Source organism: Dama dama, chromosome 28 (genome assembly GCF_033118175.1).
Source record: "Dama dama isolate Ldn47 chromosome 28, ASM3311817v1, whole genome shotgun sequence".
Classification (NCBI taxonomy): domain Eukaryota; kingdom Metazoa; phylum Chordata; class Mammalia; order Artiodactyla; family Cervidae; genus Dama; species Dama dama.
In genome coordinates this window covers 31,648,825-31,674,813 of record NC_083708.1, presented here as the reverse complement: position 1 = coordinate 31,674,813, position 25,989 = coordinate 31,648,825, and the positions used below count along the sequence as shown (strand labels likewise).

The window sequence follows — 25,989 nt, the reverse complement described above, 5'->3', positions numbered from 1 at the left end:
CACACTTTTCTTTTTATGTAATATTATCATACAGTACTTTCCTTAAAATGATTAATAAATCTTGAAACCCAATTTTTTAAAAAAGCGCATCTGTTTTATAAACCTGAATACATACCAACCACTGCCAAAGCTTTAGCAATGACTTTATTTCCACCTCCTCATTTTATAGATGGCAGAAGCTGTGAAGAAACATATATACAGCGAACAAATATGTGAGAAGGTACTCAACACCACTAATCATCCGGGAAAGTCAAATCAAAATCACAATGAGCTATCACCTCATACCTATTAGAATGGCTATTATCAGAAAGACAAGAAATAACAAGTGTTGGTAAGAATGCGGAGGAAAAAAAAAACCTTATGTATGTTGGTGGGAAAGTAAACTGGCACAGCCTCTATGGAAAACAGCATGGAGGTTCCTCAGAAAGATTAAAAAGAGAGCTACCCTATGGTCCAGCAACTCCATTTCTGGGTATATATCTGAAGAAAATGAAAACACAAACTTGAAAAGATATATATGCAACCTTATGTTCAGCTTTACAACAGCCAAGACATGAAAGCAACCTAAGTATCCATCAATAGATGAATAAAAAAAGAAAATGTGCTCTCTCTCTCTATACACACACACACACACACACACACACACAACACACACTGGAATATTCACATAAAAAGAAGGAAATCTTGCCATTTGTGGAAACATGAATGGATCCTGACAGCATTATGCCAAGTGAAATTAGTCAAGCAGAGAAAAACAAATCATGTTTTTTAAAAAAGCAAACAAAAAAATTATACTCATATAAAGAGGACAGACTGATGGTTGCCAGTGGCACAGGCTGGAGGGTGAGTAAAATGGACGAGATGATCAAAAGGTACAAACCCTAAGTTATAAATAAATCACGGGGATATAACATTCAGTATAGTGACTACAGCTAATAATACCGTATTGCATATTTGAAAGTTACTAAGAGTAGATCTTATTACAAGGGAAAAAATTTTGTAGCTAAGTATGGTGATGGATGTTAATTGAACTAATTGTGGTAATCATTTTATAACATACACAAATATTAAATCATTATGTTACATACCTGAAACTAATACATTATATGTCAGTGATATCTCAATTTAGGGGGAAAAGGAAAGAACGAAAAACTCAGGCCCAGAGATAATAAGTATTAAGTGACAGAGAATCATCCAGATTCTGAATCTGAAAAACCAGAAACAAATCCAAGCCTTCATTCAACTTAATGTTGTATTACATCATGTCAGCTCCTCTGTTTCTGTTTCTAGTTTCTTTGGACTGAAAATTTTTTGCTGTGTTTATAAATATCGTGATGCTGGGAAAGACTGAAGGCAAAACAAGAAGCGGGTGGCAGAGGATGAGACGGTTAGACAGCATCACTGACTCAATGTACGTGAATTTGAGCAAACTCTGGGAGACAGTGAAGAACAGGGGAGCCTGGCGTGCTCCAGTCCATGGATCGCAAAGAGTCGGACACGACTGAGCAACTGAACAGCGGCAAAACAAATGAGAAGAAAAACGACAAGTCAGGTACAAGGTTTCAAGTTTTCCATGTGAATAAGTCTCAAACATTTTAAAAGTTTTGTTTACCAACACAATACTTGAAGAGTTTGATAACATCCATGCTTATGACTGTGCAGGGGAAAGGAAAAGGAAAGCCGTCACGGTCAAACGCTCCCTTCGAGCGTGCTATGCGCAGAGCAGCCGCTGGAGGGCGGCAGACACTAGACTCCGGCCTTACCTGCGCGGGTGCTTCCCGTTCTTGCCGAAACTCGTCCGTCTGCGGCTGCTGCCAAGGAGCTAGACTGTAAGAGTCCTCTGTGGCTCTACCTTCCAAGGGGTTTGTCCGCAGCTGCTCCGTCAGCCACATCTGCGTCCTCACAGAAGGCTGGATGGGAACGCCGCCTACCGCTTGCTGACCAAGCATTAAATATTTCGGAGATTCAAAAGCCTCTGAGCTTGTCATAATAGGCTTGCTTTCAGGTAAGGCACTGTACGTCATGTCTAAGGCCTGTCTCCTAAGAGTGGAGGAAGAAGCTCTAAAGTCCTCTTTGCTACAGCTCTCAAATTTATATCTGCTGTCCAGAGTTGACGGTCGTTTTTTGTTTATCTCCTTATCCTCTAGCTCAAGCATCTCCATGCTGTCGTGTAAACAGCTAGGCCCTGTGGTCCTCAGCTGTGCTGTTAGTGCCTTCTCTCTCCCGGTCCTTTCCAAACCTCTCCTCGATGCTTCTGTGCGCACCACGCCACCCTGGCTACAGTTCTCTGGGACGGTGAGTTTGGATAAAGACGACCATTTCCGGAGGGGCCGGAAGTCCTTCATGTCCAGTGAAGAGTCCTGCTCCCCCCTACTATGATTTCCCAATGCTTGCATGAGGCTTATACTCCATTTTGAGCCATCTGATGTCAGTGATTCCCTATGTTTGGAAACTGAAGCACTGGAGTTAGACGGCATGACATGGGCAGTAGGAAGAGTAACCAATGACCGACTAGGCTTAAAAGATAATGTGCCACTTGAAGTTGAATGATCTGGAAAGAAAAGAGAATGCCAAATTAGTTGTAATTAACAGGGGGAAAAAAAGAGGCAAAATGTCAAATGCCAAAACAAAAATCTGAATATGGTTTCCCAGCACAAGTTTTTCAGAAGCACTTCATCAACATGAGAGACTTACTACTTTATCACTGTTACTATTAGTCATCTGAAACAAATCAAACCTACTTCCATACATTTTCTAAAAATGGATACATAACAAAATATATGCTCATTTGCAATCTACTTACAGATAAAAATGACTGGAAAACAGGTACATATTCATGCTATTTAACCAAAGTACTATGCCTTAAAAGAAAAAACCATCTCCCCATTGAAAGGTTTTATTTATGATAAATCACTGAAGTCTCAGACACAACTTCTAGCTTTACTTAAAAAATGGTATCCCTTAGTGTCTTTCCTCAACTGTGGAAATCTAGGCCCAATCTGAACACTGTAGTACCTCTCCACACTCGAAATCAAATCAGAAGTATGGGTAAAGGTGCTCCTGCAGTAATGGAAAACAATCAGAAAGGGTTCTAAGCAATATATTTGCAGATAGAGAGTAGTTTCTACATTCTCAGTCTCCCTTAATAGCATCCTCAATGATCTATTTTCCCAAGCTAGAACACCTGGAGTCTACTTTGATTCCCATCTTTCTCTGCACATTTACTAAATTCCCAGGTTGTAAATTTTTACTTCCAAAATGACTGCACAGTTATTGCCATAGATCAGACCTTCACATAATACTATCCCACACATAGGAACTGCTGTAGTAGGCAATATGGAAGCCCAAAGGGTAAATAAGGGCCTCTACACTCAATGGACTTACTATCAAATGCCAAACCGCCATCAAATATGCCTAAGTAAAATCAAAGATTATCATTTTATCACATGATATACAGAAAGGTGATAGCAATTTGAAGTGTAGAGGTGGGTGGTGAAATGTAACTTTTACAGTTTGTTCTCTATGTCTTTCCATAATGTTTGACTCAGTATATATTTAAATATTACTTGTGAGTTTTGATATTGTTTTAAATAAATAAAGTAACAGGAAAAGAAATGCTGAGGAAATCATAAGAAGATTCAGATAAGAAAGAGCCAGGCAAACTATTTTAAAAATATAATTCCAAGAGGTCTCTGCACAGAATTTATTCACCTGGAGATGGAAGGGGGAAAATATTACAGATGAAAGAATACGAGAAAAAGTATCACAAAATATCACTGTAATTTACCATATTATAGGTTCCCACCAGCTTCTACAGAACCCTTTGATACTCAAGAAAAATTCCCATATTATAAAGCCAACCTCCCAAAATAAATTTTAGACCTTAAATTCCCAACATACCCTGCAACTGTGATACAGACATTCAGAAGCACCTGCACAGACTTCAGTTTGGAAGTGAGTCACATGAGAAAATGGACTCTGCATGGAGCTACCATTTCTGGCAACAGCAGACACATTAGCCTCCAATGACAACAGCAGAGGTGGCCAGATCAAGTGCTGGCAGAAAGGGGGCAGCAGCTGGGCAGCATCGGTCGGTTCATCCAATGGGGCAGGAGAATGTCTGTTCCCAGAGGCGGCTGAGGCGTATTACCTGGAAGCTTAACCCTAAGCCTGGTTCTCCAACGCGCCTCAGAAATTTTGAGTTAACGAAATATTCTTAAATAAATCCCTCCTGTTCTCAATCATTCAGTCAGCTTTTTCTGCTGATTAAGAACACTAACTGATCCAAGTATGAAGCCAGGAAAATATTTCAATAAAATGTTTTTAAAAAGAATATTTCTTTTTTTAAAAAAAGATGCTAAACTCACTGAACAGTAAAAGTGCATTCCCTATTATACACATAAAACTATTAATGACTGCTAACATAAAACTGTTATAGCCTTTGGAAGAAGAGGGGTAATATGTATACATCAATATTTAAAATATGCAAACATACAGGTGAATATATAAATACACACATATCCACGGGCAGATAAATGATCTGGAGGAATATGTGGTAGTGGTTTAGTCGCTCAGTCGTGTCCGACTCTTGCAACCCCAAGGACTGCAGCCCACCAGGCTCCTCTGTCCATGGGATTTCCCAGGCAAGAATACTGGAGTGGGTTACCATTTTCTTCTCCAAGGGATCTTCATGACCCAGAAATTGAAGCCAGGTCTTCTGCACTGCAGGCAGATTCTTTACTGACTGAGCTACAAGGGAAGCTATGTATATAAGTACATGCATATTCATGGGCACATAAACGATCTGGAGGAATATACTCAAAACTTAATAAACACAGGTAGAAAGGAGAGAAAAGGAGAAGGATGCTTTCACATTCTACTTTACACAATGTCTTATTTTAATTTCTTTCCAAAGAGCATAAATTTACCATTTGGCCAAACTTCTGCAAAGATGTTTTATTGTGTCACCTCAAAGAGTCTGAAATATCAAAGAACATCGCTTCTCAAGTATGAATTATATATGAGGTGACTGTCTCACGTTCCATGCCACAGCTGACACTTCTGAGACAGCTGAAACCTGACCAGTCCCGGATGCTACTTCTATATGAAAACGTGCTAACTTCCTGTCTACCTTTGCCAGTTCGGTATTTCCAAACTGCATAGAAAATCAACAATTGGTGACAAAAACCAATTCTACGCCACACTAGTATTTACTCCTACAAATCTAAAAGCTACTATAATATATCCTGTTCATAGAACATTCAGTTCAGTTCAGCCGCTCAGTCGTGTCCGACTCTTTGAGGCCCCATGAATCGCAGCACGCCAGGCCTCCCTGTCCATCACCGACTCCCAGAGTTTACTCAAACTCATGTCCATCGAGTCGGTGATGATGCCACTATTGAACATTACATTAAGGATAGAATTTACTCCAAAACTCACTTACATCTAAAGTTCTCAAATTTCAGCACAAAACACAGTTACCTGGTATCTGAAGCCTTACTCCAAGAGATTCTCACTCAGAGTAGAGAAGATCCAGGAAACATCACTTTTTAATAAGTGACTCTGCTATTCTATTCAGTACAATGTCATTCCACCTGTGACTGATTTCAGTTCTGAAACCTTCAATTACAAGATTAAATATCTCAAGTCCGACCATCAGCAGTATCTGAGGTTCATTGTAAAAACTGATTTACTGTGACATTCAGAATTTACTCTGTGAAAACTCAGAATTAAAGTTTACTCCATCCACACATATATGCACATACATACACATGCACACACAACATAAATTAATGAACAAAGAAACATTTGACAGTATAGATACCTGAAAGAAACAACCATTCTTAGAGGTAAATCGAAAAATAACTTATTTTGCCTAATGAAACACAATCAATTAGAGGTAAGTGCAATGCATTTCCTAATGTGCTTTATTATACTACCTAATTGTAGCCACAGATCTCAAAGGCAAGTTATTATGATGGCATCCAGCCGTCTAAGTTAGAACGGTGAAATCTGAAACCAGCAGAAGGTAGTCCTTTTAAAAGCCAGAGGACAGGGTTTATAGTATTCACAGAGAACACAGAAAAGCTAATGATTGCAGACAGATTTCAGCTTATAGGGGAAAAATAGAAGAGGACCTGCTGTAACCTGATAATGCAAGTGAATTATATTTAAGACAACAAAAGTTCTGAATTCTGAACAAAATCACTGTCATGTTATTCTTGTCTGGCAATTCATGCCAGATTGATTCTATCTTCTCTTACATGTAGGGACAGTCTCTCTGTTCTTTCTTATAGTAAAAAGGAATCAACTTTTTTAAAAAACCACACCTTCCAGATCTATAGTATAATAAGAAATCATAAATGGTTACAATTAAAAAAATAATCAGGGAACTGTATAAACATATCAAAATATTCTGATTTTAAAAATAACAGCTTATACTTTCATTAAATATAAAACATAGTATTTTAAATTTTAAAGAAAAATATTAAGCCTAACCCAAAGGCAATAATTAAGTTTTACAGAACACCATGACTTTTTCCCGTTCTTGCTAATGCCGTGATGATGTATCATGAGGAAAAAAAAAAATTTAAGCCACATTTAACTCTCCCCACTTTTTTAAACAAATGAACATTTTTCTAAGTATTCCTTATATTTTTATGTAAATATTTTAAAAACATTCTTAACTATACTCTGGTAGGTAAAGAGCTATATAAAGAAACTCAATAATATTCAACCAATCTTCTAGCAATGTATAATGTACAAGGAACTGTGCTAGGCAGAAAAGACTATGCAAATCTATCATTCACAATAAAATATGAAAATAGCCCTCCTCGGGGTTTACAATTTCGCCATTACACATACACAGCTGCAGGACAGGACTAAAGCTTATCATAAGGAAACTACAAAACACCAGACAGCATGAAGTGTGCTGGAGAGAAAAGGCAGATTATTCATACAGGAAGTCTCAGAATGATAGCCAACTTCTCTATAGCAATAATGGAATCCAGAGCACAGTGAAATATCTCCAAAAAGTTAAGAGTAAATAATTGGCACCCAAGAACTGTTTGGAGCACTAAGCTAGCTTCCAAGATTGAAGAAAAAATATATAATCCTGCAAAAGAAAAACCGAGCTTTTCACCAAGAGACTCACTGAAAGGACTTGTACTAACATTCCTTGCGGTTCTTTCACTAAAAAAGAAAAACAAGTCCTGAGGTGTAGAAACAAATAAGATTAAAAAAAAAAAGTGTAATTAAATCTAAGAATGCCAATGATTACAAAACAATATCTAACTTGTGGGTTAAAAAAAAAAAGAGGGTGAAGAACACCAAAATATCAGCTATGATGAATAAAGCAAGGATGGAACAGCATTCTAACATCAGAGTCAAGTTAGAGATGCATGTTATAATTTCTAAACAACTAGAAGAACAGGGAGAGCTCAAAACTGTACAGCCACAAGCAAAAGAATATAAAGCTGGATTCCTCTCTTATACTTTCAACAAGTATGAGCTCAAAATGAACCACAGGCCTAAATGTAACAGCTAAAATTGTATAACTCTTAGAAGAAACCATAGGTGTAAATCTTCATGACCTTTAAGTCATGCAGTAATCTGTCAGATACAACACCAAAAGCCCAAGCAACAAAAGAAAATAAAGATAAATTGGACCTGAATAAAATTTTTAAAAATTTTGCTACAAATGATACTGTCAGGAAAGTGAAAGGACAGCCCATAAAATGGGAGAAAATCTTGGCAATTATACATCTGATAGGGACTTCAGATTAAATAAGAAACACAATTAGATTATATAATAAATATACAAATAACCCAATGTAAAAATGGATGTGAAATTTGAAAAGTCATTTCTCCAAAGATAAACAGATGGTCTTATCCAAGTACACAAAAAGATGCTCAACATTTTTAGGGAAATGTAATTCAAAACCACAATGAGACACTATTTCACACCCATTAGGATGGCTATCATCCAAATGACAGATAATAAGTTTTGGCAAGGATGTGGAGAAATTGGAACTCTCATACAAAGCTGATGGGAGTGTAAAATGGCACTGCTGTTTAAGAAACAGCTTGGCAGTTCCTCAAAAGGTCAAAAATAAGAGTTGCCATATGATCCAACAATTCCACCCCTAGGTATACACCAAAGAGAAATGAAAACATATTCACAGAGGTATTATTAGTAGTCAAAAAGTCAAAATAACTCAACGTCCATCAATTGATAAATGGATAAATAAAAAGTGGCACAATGGAATATTATTTAGTAACAAAAAAGAAAAGAAGTATTGATTGATACATGCTACAACATGAATGAATCTAGAAGACATTACACTAAGTGAAAATCAGTAACAAAGGACAACATATTAGATTATTCTATCTATATGAGATGTTCAGAACAAAGAAATTTATACAGATAAGTGGCTGCTTAAGAGGATGGGAGGAAAGAGAGTGAGAGATTACAGATTTCTTAAGGGAGGGGGAGTTAAAAAATGTTCTAAAATTAGATTGTATAACAGTTGAACACTTCTGAGAATATATTAAGAATCATTAAACTGTATACTTTAAATGGGTAAGTTATATAGTATATGAATTATAGCTCAGTAAAGATTTTTTAAAAGATATGTGTGTATAACTTCTGATAGAGTAGAAGGAAAATGTCATGAAAGAAAAAGTAAATCAAAAGAAGGCAAGAAAAAAAAACTTGAGAAAAGCAGAACAGAAAGTATTCAATATGATTTAAAATACATCAAAATTTAACAATCACAGTAAGTAAAAATCCACTCAAAGAACTGTCCACATAATTTTTTTTCCATTTATTTTTCTTAGTTGGAGGCTAATTACTTTACAAGAACTGTCCACATAATTTTTAAATCCAGCTAAATGTTTACAAAAGATATACCTAAAATATTAAGTCCTATTTTGGCACTATGGTATCTGCATAGAAACTGAGAATGATTACATTAAAGAATCATACAGAAATAACCATTAAGAACATAGGAGAACCGTACGTCAGGTATCAAGATCATGAAAAGCATACTTTCCTGAACTGCTTGCTTTTACTTATTATAATGAGAAGCTTCGGTTTCCCTACTGCCAAACATATGACCTACTCTTTCAGCAATTGTACTTAATAGCAATAGTACACAATTCTGTGCAAATCTTGGTTCTCATTTAGTTATTGTCTAATCATTATCACCAATCAGCTTTTTTTCTTAACTATTTTATATTTCTCAATTGTATTTTGTCAAGTTACTTCAAATCCTATTGAGGCAGAAATTGAGTGAAAAGTTCTAAAATTACTTGTTTAAAACAATTACAGAAGAGCTTCCCTGGTGGCTCAGAAGGTAAAGCGTCTGCCTACAACGTGGGAGACCCGGGTTCAATCCCTGGGTCGGGAAGATCTCCTGGAGAAGGAAATGGCAACCCACTCCAGTATTCTTGCCTGGAAAATCCCACGGATGGAGGAACCTGATGGGCTACAGTCCGTGGGGTCGCAAAGAATCGGACACGACTGAGCGACTTCACTTCATACTGTTCACAAGTTAATTCTCAAGCCCTTTTTGTACACTCTTAGCAATCATTCACAACACACTAAGAAACTTCATTTTGTAAGTTTAAGTAAAATAAAATGAAAAGCTAGTTTTTAAAGTGAGGGGAGCATTTCTGATCTGCAGTCAGACTATTGGCAACTTAACTAAAGGACAATCTGAGGTACTGTTTAAAGAGGTCAACAATTCAAAGCAAAACTCATTTTAAAAGTTGGTCAGTTTAAAAAAAAAAAAAAAAGTTCTTTTTTGTAGTTACACCAAAACTGTAGTATTTTTGTTTTCTTGAAAGGCTTTTAAAATTTCTTTCAATTGTACCATTTTCTAGATATCTCTTACAAGTTTCAATTTAGATTGTCTCATCAGCAGTTTACTTGCAAAGAGTTGCAAGTGTTCTTTCTCTCTAAAAATGTTTATAAATCAAATTGTAATGATCTCAAATTATGAGGAGTGATTTTGAAAATTCAAATTTTCTCAGGAAAAAAAAACTGTTACTTTATGATAGAACTGACAAAAAAATTATCATCTGGTCCTCTAACCACCTACATGTCTGGGGAAGTGGGAAGTCATTAACCTCGACTCTAAACCCATGGCCGTCTGACTGGAGTCTTTCCAGGTCAGAAATACCTGGATTCAACACAGGTCTCAAAAGTGGACTAAATTCAGGGCAGTCAGCTTGGCCAGGTTCAGGAAGTCATATTCTACCAGGTCAAGATGCAAAATGATATAAAAACCTGAGTATATGAATGGACAGATGGATGGATAACAATGAAAATAAAAATGAGGTCCATAAAGATACAAAATATACCTCCAACAAACAATTTTAATTTCTGCAAACTTACTACAGCTGTAATGCTCTTATGTGCCACATTTAAAGCTTTAAATTCAAGTATTTTATTTTCAGCAATAATGTAGATTAACAAGAAAATTAAGTAGAGATGCAGGGCAAAGGAAAACGGTTATTTGGTTTGTAAATGAACATAAATCATAATTGTTTTGAATATTGCCTTGAAATTATTTGATTTCACAAGCAAAAAAGTATTCTTTGTATAACTTCTGACCTAATTCCATATGTAAATGAAGAACTAAACCCATAAAGGTTAGATTACTTGACCAAGTACAGATCTCAAAATAGAATCCCAGTCTCCTGTTTCTGTCTAGTGTTACTCTCCTATCCTACACACCACACTACACCTCTCAGATCTCCTCCTCTAGTGCCTCACTTCAAGAACAGATATCTAATGGTGTGGGTAAGGGCATACCTTTGGAGTTAGATTTGAAGAACTTCAGCTCCATCACCTGAACAGCTGTACAACCTCAGATATGTTATTAACATCTTCTAAATTTTATTTTTTACCTTCTCTCAGTGAAAAGAAGGTAATTGTATTTTACCTTCAGTTCAGTTCAGTCCAGTCACTCAGTCATGTCCGACTCTTTGCCACCCCACGGACTGCAGCACGCCAGGCTTCCCTGTCCATCACCAACTCCCAGAGCTTACTCAAACTCATGTCCATTGAGTCGGTGATGCCATCCAGCCACCTCATCCTCTGTCGTCCCCTTCTCCTCCCGCCTTCAATGATTCCCAGCATCAGGGTCTTTTCCAATGAGTCAGTTCTTCACATCAGGTGGCCAAAGTATTGGAGTTTCAGCTTCAACATCAGTCCTTTCAATGAATATTGAGGACTGATCTCCTTTAGGATGGACTGGTTGGATCTCTTTGCTGTCCAAGGGACTCTCAAGAGTCTTCTCCAACACCACAGTTCAAAAGCAACAATTCTTCAGCGCTCAGCTTTCTTTATAGTCCAATTCTCACATCCATACATGACTACTGGAAAAACCAAAGCTTTGACTAGATGGACCTTTGTTGGCAAAGTAATGTCTCTGCTTTCTAATATGCTGTCTATGTCGGTCATAACTTTTCTTCCAAGGAGCAAGCGTCTTCTAATTTCATGGCTGTAGTCATGATCTGTAGTGATTTGGGAGCCCCCAAAAATAAAATCTGTCACTGGTTCCATTGCTTCCCCATCTATTTGCCATGTAGTGGTGGGACTGGATCTTAGTTTTCTCTGAATGCTGAGTTTTAAGCCAACTTTTTCACTCTCCTCTTTCACTTTCATCAAGAGGCTCTTTAGTTCTTCATCACTTTCTGCCATAAGGGTGGTGTCATCTGCATATCTGAGGTTATTGATATTTCTCCTGGCAATCTTGATTCCAGCCTGTGCTTCATCCAGTCCAGCATTTCTCATGATGTACTCTGCATATAAGTTAAATAAGCAGAGTGACAATATACAGCCTTGACGCACTCCTTTCCTGATTTGGAACCAGTCTATGGTTCCATGTCCAGGGTATTTTACCTTAGAAGGATTCTATAGTGAAAAAAATTTTAATCATGTATAGAAGCTATGACAAACCTAGACAGAATATTAAAAAGCAGAGACATTACTTTGTTGACAAAGGTCCACACAGTCAAAGCAATGGTTTATCCAGTAGTCATGTACGGATGTGACAGCTGGACCATAAGGAAGACTGAGCACCAAAGAATTGATGCTTTTAAATTGTGGTCCTGGAGAAGACTCCAGAATCCCTAGGATTGCAAGGAGATTAAACCACTCAATCCTATAGGAAATCAACCCTGAAAATTCATTGAAAGGACTGATGCTGAAGCTGAAGCTCCAATACTTTGGTCATCTGATGCAAATAGCCAACTCACTGGAAAAGATCCTGAGGCTGGGAAAGACTGAAGGCAAAAGGAGAAGGGGACAGCAGAGGATGGGATGGTTAGATAGTATCACCAATTCAATGGACATGAATTTGAGCAAACTCTGGGAGATAGTGGAGGACAGAGGAGCCTGGCATGCTTCAATCCATGGCGTCACAAAGAGTTGGACATGACTGAGTGACTGAAAAACAACCACATCAGAACTATAAAACCTCACATTGCAAAAATATACAGTACATATTCTCGTTAATGTTAAGGTCTACTGACTATCTAATTCACTGTAATTTCTGGAGATCATATTATGGGAGTATCCATCATCAAGAGTCCTGAAAGTGCCAAAGCTATGAAGTTACAGCAACATAAGGTTATTCATCAATGAAATGAATCTTAATAAAATAGGGAAACAGGTTAGAGAACAGTCTAAATATCATTTATGTCACCTATAAAATGGATACAGAATTGTACCCTACATGTAATTTTTTTTATTAACTGAAACAATCATGTAAACCTCTTATAATGCCTTACACATAGTAAATGCAAAATAAATATTACTACTATTTTAATTAAATTTTAAGAAGGAACTCTCGATTTGCTTAAAGTACTACCTAAGGTAGGGGGATGAGCACAGAATATCTGAAATAATACTGCCATGTGTTATAATTTATACCTGTATAAGTTTGGTGTTGTGTACATGTAGGTTTACCATTTCACCTTCTTTTTACTTTAGTAACACTTAAAATATTCTGTAAAAAAGAAAAAAGAGTAAGAACTAGAGGATATTTTATATTAAGATGAGGTGTTTTAAAGAAACCATTTAGCAAAGTAAAGTAATGAAACTTAATCACCGTAATAAAATACACAAGCAAAGAAAACAGAGCCCTGGGAAATTTTTATGATGTCTTCCAAAATTAGTGGTTCTCTAGTGTTAGGAGCATAGGGGTGTTGAGGGTGGTGGCTAAGGGGAGTTGGGTTTCTCTTTAGGGTGGTAAAAATGTCCTAAAATTCATACAATGATGTTTATACAACTCTGTGAATATACTAAAAGCCACTAAGTTGTACACTTTAAATGGGTGAATTATATGATATGTAAGTTAATTTCAATTGTTCAGTCACTGAGTCACGTCTGACTCTGAGACTCCACGGACTATAGCACACCAGGCTCCCCTGTCCTCCACTATCTCCCAGAGCTGGTTCAAAGTCCTGTCCATTAAGTCAACAACCCAACCATCTCATCTCCTATGGTAATTATTTTCTGTCTTGTCTTCTCCACTAGACTTTTTGTATACAATGAACAGAGAAAATGTCTGTTTAATTCTAACCTTTAGCGTAATACCTGACACATAGTAGACACTCAATAAATATTGGTCACATGAATAAATAAATGACCGAACAAGTCCTTACCTTACAAGGCCTTAGTTTCTTCATAAAATAACCACAATGCAGCAAATGTTAACCTTTCTTATTCGTCTTCCTTTTTTGACATACATTCACGAGATGACCTCAAAATTTATATTATTCAACAGTCCTATTATTTCTTAGTAAAAACAACTAACTAATAAGATATGATTAAACTAAAGTCCACTTTTCTCAGTCCCTCCTATTTGAAATAAATGAGGTTAATTAGATAAGAAAATTATCTCTAATACTTATTAGCAGCTGGGAATTATCAAAGAAAATATATTTAATTCTACCTGTACCTTTTCTTTAGTAAAATATATAAATATGCTTGAAAATTAGCCCCAAACAGACTATGTAAAGCTATGTTTCCGAACTCAAGTTTTAAAAGATAAAAGAACTGCATGTGAGCCTGCCTCTTGGGCACCTTGTGATTCACGAGAGGCAGGCTCCTGTGGAAGCTCACAGAGCCAAGTCTAAGCAAAACCCAAGTTCTTTTTCAGACTCAGGGTCCTCTCCTCCTCTTGCTTCTCTCTTAACCACTCAAGTCTGGAACCACATCTAGGTTATGCCCTACACAAGTGCTGTATACTTCAAAGACAACTCTCCTCTCTGAGCCAACAGCAGCTATTTACATGGCCTCCAGGTCTCAGCAAAGAAAATCATGGAACAAGCAGGTGATCTGCGGTGTGGCTTACGTTACAGTTTGGTAGTCCTGCAGGCTCATCTCTTCTCACGTCACAGATCTATTTCCTCCCACCCTGGAATCTGACACCCCATGAACAAATTACCACAGCTAAAAAGTGGCGCCGCTAATGTTAAATTAGTGTTCCAACTTGTTAAATATAAAAATGTCACACTTTTATTTAGCATTATTTAAAATCTCAAGATACCATGCCTAAAAGTAAACCACTCAGTGGTAATTTTAGAGTATTTTTCTGTACGAGAGTCCCTTCCCTGCTGAGTTCTGATGTAATCCTCTCCATGTTGATCTCTGCAGTTCTGCAATTCTTGAAACAGAGTAAGTATTCAATGAATGTTTATGAAGTGAATAAATGAACAGACTTCCAAAAGCTGCATGGGAGAGAGCATAGAAAGGTACCTTTATTCATATAAGGTCACTTATAAAATTGGATATTTATAATTACTAGAGCATTTACAGTCTCTATGATAAATATATATTCTACATTCATGTATGAATTTTAAGTTTTTAAATAATCAAAAAACACAACATTAAAATAAAGAAGAACAGTAAAAAAAAGAGTATGTTATTTTTTCAGATGATTCATAGAATACCTTGAGGATTTAGCAGTGACCAAAGAGCATCACCTGGAACATCAGTTACAAGCAAACAACACTAAAGGTCTGACTAGAGAGTACCTTTCGGTTTGTCCAAAGCTTGATGACTTACTTCACAGCTGCACTGCTTACTTATATGTCATGGAATTGAAGTAAGCCTTATTCATGTTCTTTTATGTCTACCTCAAAAATTGAATTTACATTTAGCATATAGAGGTGTACCACTTAACCACGATCGTCTTTTAAAAATAAATAATTGCTAAGAACTCAATATTTACTGTTAAGAACTCAATATTTACTATTAAGAATTCAATATTACTTATTACTAAATAAGAACTCAAAATGTACTATTACAGGTTACATATTTGAATTATATAACACAAGCATAATGTTATTTGCAAAGAACATATTTCAGAGGCTTGTAGCAAGACAGGCTTTTTCTTCCTAAACACTCAAATTCCAACCAAACTTTACACATGAAAAACTGGTGCAATCACACTCTTTATCTGCTCAGCTTCACGTTGGTATCCACTGGTCTAGCAGCCAAATGTGCTCCGAGACTCTGGGGTAAGGTTCCCTCTTCCTCCTAATGAAGACTGAGGGCCTGCACTTTACACCCAACTGGAGAATTCTAGCAACAATTACTGACATTATTCCTTTTCTCTATCCCCTAAGTGGGCAAGAGAACTCTTTAGAATTTCAGGGATTCTCCTATCTAAAACCTCCCCTAACCCAGACATTTATATTTCACCACAGCCACATTAACTTTCTGTTTGCCAAAAGAACCAGGGCAATTCCACTGCAGTGAGGCCTTTAGCACTGTCAAAATGGCAAAAGGACCGTGTTCTTAGCACTCGCAGACTGACGGTAGAATATAGTTTATCACAGATGTAATGCTAATCGACAGACATTTCTATTATATTGAGTATTAAGTGGAGTGACAAGAGTTATTTTGAGAAGCCAATGCCGTTTCTGTTGGGAAATATATAAACATACATACATCCTCATGAAATTTTTGCAAGTAAATCCTTTACAAATTACACTGTCACTACCAAATGTCCAATAAAAATATAATGCAAGCTACATTTATAATTTTAAGTTTTATAGCAATCACATCAAAAAATGAAAATGAAAAGGTAAAACTAACTTCAACAACTTTTATTTAATCCACTATATCTAAAATATATTATGCAATCAATATTAAAAAGTATTAATAAGATATTTTACATTCTTTTCTTTATTCAAATCCAGTGTTAATCTTACATGTCAATTTGGGTAGACATAGTTCAAGCACTCAATAACCCATGTTACGAGTGGTCACCATACTGGATCACACAGTACTATACTACTGTTTTCCATAAACTACCTTAAATACCTTCAGAAAGGAAATGACAATAATTAACAATGGCTGTAAGTACACATATTGTATCAAGCATAGGATGTAAATTGTGGTTAAGAATTAAATTGGGAGTTTTTGTTACTAGTCAGTCCCATGTAGTATATAAATCATGCAGTTATTTGCTATGTATATTGAGGTTTTAACAATAATCTTTTTTTTTAATTAAAAAAAATTTTTACAATGTTGCATTGGTTTTTACCATATGACAACCTAAATCAGCCATAATTAACATACATCCCCTCCCTCCGCAGCCTTCCTCCCCTCCCCCTCCCATCCCTCCAGGTCATGACAGACAGACAGCCAGACTGGGCTCCCTGTGCTACACGGCAACTTCTCACCAGCTATCCATCTTACACCCGATAGTGTATATACATGTTGCTGCTGCTCTCCATTCGTCCCACTCTCTCCCTCCCCCACTGTCCACAAGTCCATTCTCTACCTCTGCATCTCATTTCCTTCCCTGCAAATAGGTTCATCAATATCATTTTTCTAGATTCCATATATATGCATTAATATACTATATTTGTTTTTCTCTTTCTGACTTACTTCACTGTGTATAACAGGCTCTAGGTTCGTCCATCTCACTAGAGCTAAGGGAACCCTCCTACACTGTTGGTGGGAATATAAACTGATACAGCTATCAGGGACTACAGTACGGAGATTCCTTAAAAAACTAGGAATAAATCTAACATATGACCCAGCAACTCCACTACTGGGCATATACTGTAAGAAAATCATAATCGAAAAAGACACGTGCATCCCAATGCACAGAAGCACTGTTTACAACAGCCAGGACAGGGAAGCAACCTACATGTCCATCAGCTGATGAATGGACAAAGCTGTGGTAGATATATGTAGTGGAATATTACTCAGCAAATAATCAGTTTTAGATTTCAAATGCATTCACACATTTCACTGAAAAATTGTCACAGCAAACCAAATAATGCAGCGCTTCGTGCCAAAGCCTCAAAAATCCAGAAAGAATATGTACCCCCTTCCAAGACAAATATTAACAGTAAAACTTCACTAAAATATTCTGCAGGTACACTCTAAAACAAACTCCAATTGTGTTCGGTAACAGGTCCAAATTTCATGTGGACCTGTTAATTTAAATTTAATTAATTTAAAATTAATATAATTGTACACTACCCATAATTCTCAGATGGAGGGTTTAGTACAAAGGAGATAAACACTTTTTAGGTTATTTGATGAGGTTTGGAATTTAAGAAGGAATTAAGAATTTAATTAAGAATTAAGAATTAAATTTTATAAATCAGAAAAAACAAACACTTTGTAAACCTATGGTTAGTGAATGACAATTAAAGACAATTAAATGACCATTAAAGACCAAAGTATTACTATGCAAAGCATATATAAAGTATCCACATGACACTGATATGGAATAATCTAATCCACAACATGTTTTAAAGCTGACATTATGTTATAAATATCAACCTATTAGCTACATTCTAAGGCAAGGCTATTTTCAACACTCAATAATCCTCCACAATCTTTTTTTCCCTGAGCTCTTTACACTAAACAGATACAACATGAAGCAAATTCAACTAGGAGAAACAAAGATCACAAATTAGAATATTCAGGAAACTTCCCAAAGAACAGAGATGGTAAAAAACCAATGAATAGCTCTGACAACGCAGAAATCATGAGAACTTCAGAAAGACATAAATTCAGGAAAGTCAACTACACTAACTGGAATCAAGTGTTACATCAGCAAACATACCAAGCTTTCATTCTAAATAAGTAATCTTTAATAAGCCTGCTAAAACTATTCCCTATTTTTAGATAAAAATTTTAAATAATTGATGTTTTTAACAGGAGTACCCTGCACCTCTCCTGACAGTCAAACAAATGCAATCAAAATCATCTGCTACCAGTATTATCACTCAAACCATAATTCTGATTCATTTTCCACAGAAGCCCCAAGTCTCTGTTATTGCCAATTTCCCAGAATCCTATAACTCCATCTTATTTTCATGTGCCATTCTTACATTTATTATCCTTTCCTAGGACTCTTGTCCTATTTGCCCTCTGTCTTCAAACTTTGACATTGCTTTATCCATATATAACAGGTTCTAAATAACACTGCCTACTATGATCATGCCTTAAACTCAACGGATTCTTTGTCCATTAGAATATCTTGTACAATGCTCTGTAACATACCAGTAAAATCACTCATTATTCTATGTATTAAATTTAAATAAACTAGCAGGGAAAGGAGTTAGAGTTCAACTTGGAGATAATGGCAAGAAATAATGGAAGGCCAAAACAACATCTTCACACATCAGCCCAATTGAAGAAGAAAAGTGAAAATCATGCTCTTTATCCCTAAAGCATTACAGAGATTTGTATTTAACACCTGATGAATTATTCAGTGAGAAAAGCAGTGATATTTGCTGTTGACACAAATAAATTATTTTAAATTAATTCAAAGAATAAAGAGAAAAGGCATTTTTCTAAATAGAAGTAGAAAAGATGAGTAATTATATATAATAACAAACAGCAGAATCAAAGAGTTTCTGGAGATTATTTAAGAAGTACTATCATATTCTCAAAGAGGTATTTTCAGTTTTTCAGCCACTCATTATGAAAATATAGCATCCCAGCCCTGACACTGTGTGGCCTAATATGGGCAAGAGAAGGGATTTTAAGTTTTCCTTGGAAAAACTCAGGAAGAAAATTTCCCAGCTGGACCCAGATTAATACCGTAGTAGTCTATGGAGATTAAAGTGCATGTTCAGTCGCATCCAACTCTTGGCAACCTCATGTACTGTAGCCCGCCAGGCTCCTCTGTCCATGGAATTTCCCAGGCAAGTGGTTGTCATTTCCTACTCCAGGGGATCTTCCCGAGCCAGGGATCGAACCTGAGTCTCCTGCAGCTCCTGCATTGGCAGGTGGACCCTTTACCACTGCACCACCTGGGAGGTAACTGACTAGAAAAAAAGTATTAATCTTGATGTGTAAGCCAAATCTTAAAAAAGCTAAATTTATCTCTGAATCCAAGTAAACGTTTCAGAAGTCACAACACAGGAACAGAGTAAACAGACTGATTTGCTTAAACAGCTTTGCAATAGCACTAAAAAAAAAAAAAAAAAAACAAAACTCAGAACCATCCATTCTACAACTTTTAAATCTCCAGATTTTGTATCCTTCCCACACAATTCTATCCTCAAAAAAAGCTAATTTTTAAAGTTTATTGATGAGACCAAATAACTAATAATACATTTTTTCAAACCTTCACAGTAGTTTCCTGTTTTATTTTCAACTCTACTTAGTTCAAATTACTCTCCAAAAATAGTATGCCTTTCTATTTAACCATATAGTAATACATGTAATAGTGCCATGGACTGAACTGTGTGCTCCACACAGGCACACTAAAACCTTAACTCCCCAGTACCTGTGAACGTTATCTTATTTTGAAATCCAAGTCTTTACAGGTGTAGCAAGTTAAGATGAGGTCACACTGTATGTGGGTAAGCCCTAAGTCCAAGTGTCCTTACAAAGGGAAAGAGAGACACATGAAGACACAGGGGAGGCCTAGAGAAGCAGGCCACGTACAGGAAGCAGAGAAAAAGCTATGATGCCACAAGCCAAAGGCGGCCAAAGATTCCCAGGAACCAGCAGAACCTACAGAGGCAATTAAGGAAGACTTGTCACTAGAGCCTTCGAAAAAACAGAGCCTGGCTGATACCTTGATTTTGAATCTATCGTCTCCAGAACTGTGAGAAAATATACTTCTGCTGTTGCAAGCAGCCCCCAGTTAATGGTAATTTGTTATGGCAGCCCTTGGAAACGAATACAGGGAAATACGGGTTAATAGTTCCAAACGTGCTTTACTTGTACACGGGAGATAAACAAATATGTAAATGGATGGTAGATGGTAGGAGGTGTCTCACTACTGGAGAGGGAAATTATAGACAAGGAGGAGAAAAAGCTAAAATGAGCTCTGCTGTACTGGACTAGAGTGAGAGACATCAGTATGAACCAACTTAGCTTAATACAGATACTTATGAATAGACACAAGTAATTTTAGATACACACATATATACAGGTGAGTACATATACCCTAGAGAAGCTACTTCTGTCCTTCATGATGGCATAGAAGCAATGACACCCCAGCAGTAACAAGCACTCCCAGCACACAGATCTTGGTTGCTAAATACTCTTCTCCAACAAAAAAACAAAAACTAGGGCTCTTTGGAGCAATGGCTGACTCTAGGTCTAGGGTAGGGAAAACATAAGGTGACCATACAACACCCTGTAGTATTCAAAGGGAAGTGCTCAAAAACAAAAGGATGGGGGTAGAACACAAAGTATCACAGGAGTCAACCTGAAAGAGTTCCCAATGGCAAAAGCTGGAATAATTTGAGCAACAAATTACTATAGGTACTACAGGACATTGTATGGTCATCTGTATTTTTTGGTTTGGGTTGCTTGGGCTTCCCTCGTGGCTCAGATGATAAAGAATCTGCCCACAATTCAAGAGTCCTGTGTTTGATCCCAGGGTCAGGAAGATCCCCTGGAGAAGGAAATGGCAACCCACTCCAGTATTCTTGCCTGGAGAATTCCACGGACAGAGAAGCCTGGCAGGCTACAGTCCATGGGATCGCAATGAGTCGGACATGACTGAGTGACTCACACACACACACTGGATAATAACCCAATCCATACTAAAATAAATGATTGCTGTTGTTGTTTTTGTTCAGTAGCTAAGTCATGTCCGATTCTTTGTGACCCCATGGACTGCCACACACCAGGTTTTCCTGTCCTTCGCTATCTCTGAGTTTGCACAAACTCATGTCCATTGAGTCAGTGATGTCATCCAACTATCTCATCCCCTGTCAACCCCTTCTCCTCTTGTCCTTAATCTTTACCAGCATCAGGGTCTGTTCTAATGAGTCAGTTCTTCGCATCAGGTGGCCAAAGTATTGGAGCTTCAGCTTCAGCCCCAGTCCTTCAATGAATATTCAGGGTTGATTTCCTTTAGGATGGACTGGTTTGACCTCCTTGCAGTCTAAGGGACTCCCAAGAGTCTCCAGCATCACAGCTCAAAAGCACTAGCTATTCAGTGCTCAGCCTTCTTTATGGTCCAATTATCACATCCATACATGACTACTGGAGAAACCATAGTTTTGAACAGAGGAACCTTTGTTGGCAAAGTGATGTCTCTGCTTTTTAATACACTGTCTAGGTTTGTCATAGCTTTTCTTCCAAGGAGCAAGTGTCTTTTAATTTTGTGATTGCAGTCACCATATTCATTGATTTTGGAGCCCAATAAAATGAAATCTGACACTGCTTCCACTTTTTCCCCATCTATTTGCCATGGGACCAAGTAATGGGACCAAAGTAACAGGACCAAATGCCATGATCTTTGTTTTTCAAATGTTGAGTTTTAAGTCAGCTTTTTCACTCTCCTCTTTCATGTTCCTCAAGAGGCTCTTCAGTTCCTCTTCACTTTCTGCCATTAGAGTGGTATCAATCATCCGCATATCTGAGGTTGATGATGTTTCTCCTGCCCATGTTGATTCCAGCTTGTAACTCACCCAGCCTGGCATTTCTCATGATATGCTCAGCATACAGGTAAAACAAAAGGGGTTACAGCACACAGCCCTGTTGTACTCCTTTCTCAATCTTGAACCAATCAGATGTTCCATACAGGGCTCTAACCATTGCTTCTTGACCTGCACACAAGTTTCTCAGGAGATAAGTAAGATGATTTGGTATTCCCATCTCTCTAAGAGCTTTCCTTGTCATCATCCACATAGTCAAAGGCTTTAGTGTAGTCGATGAAACAGAAAGAGATGTTTTTCTGAAACTCCCATGTTTTCTCTATATAGGAATATTCCACAGTTTGTTGTGATCCACACAGTCAAAGGCTTTAGCATAGTCAATTAAGCAAAAAATAGATTTTTTTGGAATTCCCTTGCTTTTTCTATAATCCAGCATATGTTGGCAATTTTTCTCCGGTTCCCCTGCCATTTCTAAATCCAGCTTGTACATCTGGAAGTTCTTGGGTCACATACTGCTGAAGCCTAGCTTGAAGGATTTTGAGCATAATCTTGCTAGCGTGTAAAATGACTGCAGTTGAATAGTAATTTGAGCATTCTTTGGCATTGCCTTTCTTTGGGATTAGAATGAAAATGGACCTTTTTCAGTCCTGTGGCCACTGCTGAGTTTTCCAAATTTGCTGGCATAATGAGTACACCACTTTAACAAAGTGCTTGTGTTGATATTTACAAATTACTGAATAGAAATTTTCAAAGCCAATAAATTTAATACTTGAAATACAGATTTGCTTTTACAAAGGACAAGTATATCTTAAAGAATAATTTCAGATATTAAACTCAGAAACTTCCTCTTCTAGGAGGTGGAGTTTAATCCTTCCCTTCTAACTTGCATCCAAAGAACAGAATATAGAAAAGGAGAAAAAGCTTTTCTATATGGTGGGAAAACATAGCAAGTCTGATATTACTGGTTCTTGAGCATTTCTAAGGATTTTTAATAGTATAAATCAATGGTTTATTCCTGAATTTTTTGTTGCTGTTTTAGGATGTAGAATTTGGTTTGGTTTTTTAATTTTTTTCCCTGACTTTTAGTGGGTTTTCAGAAAGAAAAGTAGAGGGCTGTGCTTAGTTTATTATCTTAAGTTGGAAATTCACTTCAATATCTTTCTAGGTTGGTATATATGTAGCTACCTAATTACTTTAACTGAATACACAGTGAAATATTTAACCACTTCCCTATTGATAAGACACTTGGAGTTGTTTCTAACTTTCTTCTAAACAGTGTTATATTCTTATACATGTTATCTTTATTTACCTGTGTGTGCTGAATCAAGGATATATACACTTTACAAATATTATTTACAGGTAAGTAATTTAACCTCTGTCTCACTTTCCCATCAGAGAACTGCTGTGAGGATTAAATGAGTTAATATGTGTAAGTGCCTAAAACATAGGTTAACAGCCACACAGCTGTTAGTTATCATTGCCAAATTACCCTCTGTAAAGGCTGACTGCATATACTATTTTTTAGAGGACTGTTTTTCCCATCTTTGCTCAGACGCTGGAGATTACAGTCTTTTCTCTTTTTTTTGAAAAGGGGGCAATTTCAGTGGTGAAAATGGTATCTAATTGTACAGTCTCTCACTTCACTATGACTGAGTTTGATCCTCTTTTTGACGTTTATTGTCCATTTGTAATTTTTACATGAATTGTGTATTTCTACCTTTTATCTATGATATTTGAAAATTATGAAATATTTAAAATTTTATAGATAAACACCTATTTGGGAGCATTAAATAAGGATACTATTTTCCTGTTAATTTGATTACAAATATTTATTCCTAGTATGTTTCCTTTTATATTTAGTAGCTTTTAGCAGTGTTCAAAATGTTTGAATTTCTATTAAAATCTGTGTAGTATGGCTTGTTTAAGAATATTTCTAATGTAAAAATATAAAATAAATTTACTCCATTTTAAATTTAATTTTCTTACAGTTTGAGGTCAGGCTCTAATAACACTTTTTTCATGCTTAATCCTCCCTTACTACTTTGAAATGCTGTTTTTATATCACGTACTAAATTTCCAAATAAGCGTGTGTTTTAAAAAAGTACTTAGGTTATATATGTGCTAGAGAAATCTCAATATCTAATAGAGATTATAAGCTTGTTTTCTTCTCTGATATGTTGCTTGATTCTGTTGTAAACTGGTAGGAGGACTTTCATTCACTCTGTGTTATTTTCAAAGCATCACGAAGAAAGCCCTCATGTAAGTTTGCCTAACCCTTGAATTCCTTGGTCTAACCCAGTCCTCGGCTTATCTCAGTGGCTGCATTTCCTTGGAGAACAGAGCAATTCTAGGAGCCTTGGGTAATATGGATTAGTTTATATGACTCATATCACAATGAAAAAAGAAAACAAAATTCTTTTTTAGAACTCCAATACAGAGTTTTTAAAAAAAAAAAAAAAGCCAATTACAAGTATATACGGGACTGATGCTGAAGCTGAAGCTTCACTACTTTGGCCACCTGATGCAAAGAGCTGACCCACTGGAAAAGACCCTGATTCTGGGAAAGATTGAGGGAAAGAGGAGAAGAGGGTGACAGAGTATGAGATGGTTGGATGGCATCACTGACACAATGGACATGAGTTTGAGCAAACTCTGGGAGACAGTGAAGGACAGGGAAGCCTGGCGTGCTGCAGTCCACGGGGTCAGAGTTGGACACGACTGAGTGGCTGAAGAACAACAACTATTAAGGAAACCTTAATTCATGATTTTAAGCTATTAATATTAAAAATAAATAAATTTCTAGGCCCAGATGGTGTCACTGAAGAATTCTACTAAACATTTAAAGAAGAATTAAAACCACTCTATACAATCTCTTCCAGAAAAATAAAGGAAACACTTCCCAATTCATTTTAGAAAGCTAGTATTATCCTGATATCAAAAGGAAAAACACTCCTACTCACAGATGACCTAACTATCTACAGAGAAAATTCCAAGAAATATACCCCCAAAAAACACTCTGAGAACAAAAGAGTGAGTTCAGCAATCTCGTAATATACAATTAACATATTGGTACCAAACTTGGACTATAAAATGCCATTTATAATCACTATCCCAAGAATGAAATACTTAATACTTAGCTATAAATCTAAAAAACCATGTACTGGACATGTATGTTGAAAACTACACAACACTGGTGAATGAAATAAGATCTAAATAAATGGGAAAACATACCATGTTAATGGATTAGCAGACTCAACAGAGTAAAGATGGCAACTCTCCCCAAACTGATATATGGACAACACAATTCCTATTAAATTCCCAGCAAGACTTTTTGTATGTCAAACTTATTTAAAACTTACAGAGAAAAACAAAACAACTAGAACAGCTAAAACAATTTTGAAAAAAAAATAAAGTGGATATTATTCTGGTTTCAAGATTTATTAGGCAAAGAAAAGAAACCTCAACCTAAATCTCACACTGTGCAGTAAGGATCAGCCTATCTGGGTTTTCCACACACTGCACATTCCAAGAAAGGTTTGGCCCTTGTCTGGCTCCTAAGATGTAACCTCTGAATCCTTGAAACATCCTGCCTAATAAGAGTGTCTTTGTTTACCTGGGGACCTTGGGTAACTCCAAGCATATAGTCTGTGCTAATAATGTGATTTATGGTAGGAGCCTTGAACCATGTAAGGTCAGCTTGACTTCTCAAAGGCTGGAAACTAAGGTCATGCATACAGGCATTCAACCATATCAATATAACCTACACACAGTAAAAGTCCTGAATACCAAGGGCTGGATGGCCTTGCTGCTGTATGTGATCTCACACAACACTGCTGAGAGAATTGATCACCGTCCACACAACTCCACTGAGAGAGGACAGCTAAGCGTTTGGACCTAGTGTTTTCTGGACCTTGCCCTTTGCTCCTCTGTTGCTAATTTAAATCAGTATCCTTTTGCTGTAAAAAACTATAACCACTAGCATAATAGCTTTTCTGAGTTCCACCAAATAACTGAGTCTAAGAGTGGTCTCAGGAACACCCAAGCATATACACATTGTAAAAATATTAACTCAAAACGGACCACAGACTTACA

The 25,989-nt window shown here is 36.7% G+C and overlaps 1 protein-coding gene across 1 annotated transcript in view; it reads right to left on the bottom strand.

The window, feature by feature from the left end:
- CEP85L (centrosomal protein 85 like) overlaps window positions 1-25,989 on the bottom strand; it is a 130,508-nt gene that overhangs the window by 81,024 nt on the left and 23,495 nt on the right. The window contains exon 3 of the mRNA XM_061131874.1: window positions 1,764-2,551. Within this exon, the coding sequence (XP_060987857.1) occupies window positions 1,764-2,551 (788 nt within the window). The remainder of the gene's footprint in view (window positions 1-1,763; window positions 2,552-25,989) is intronic.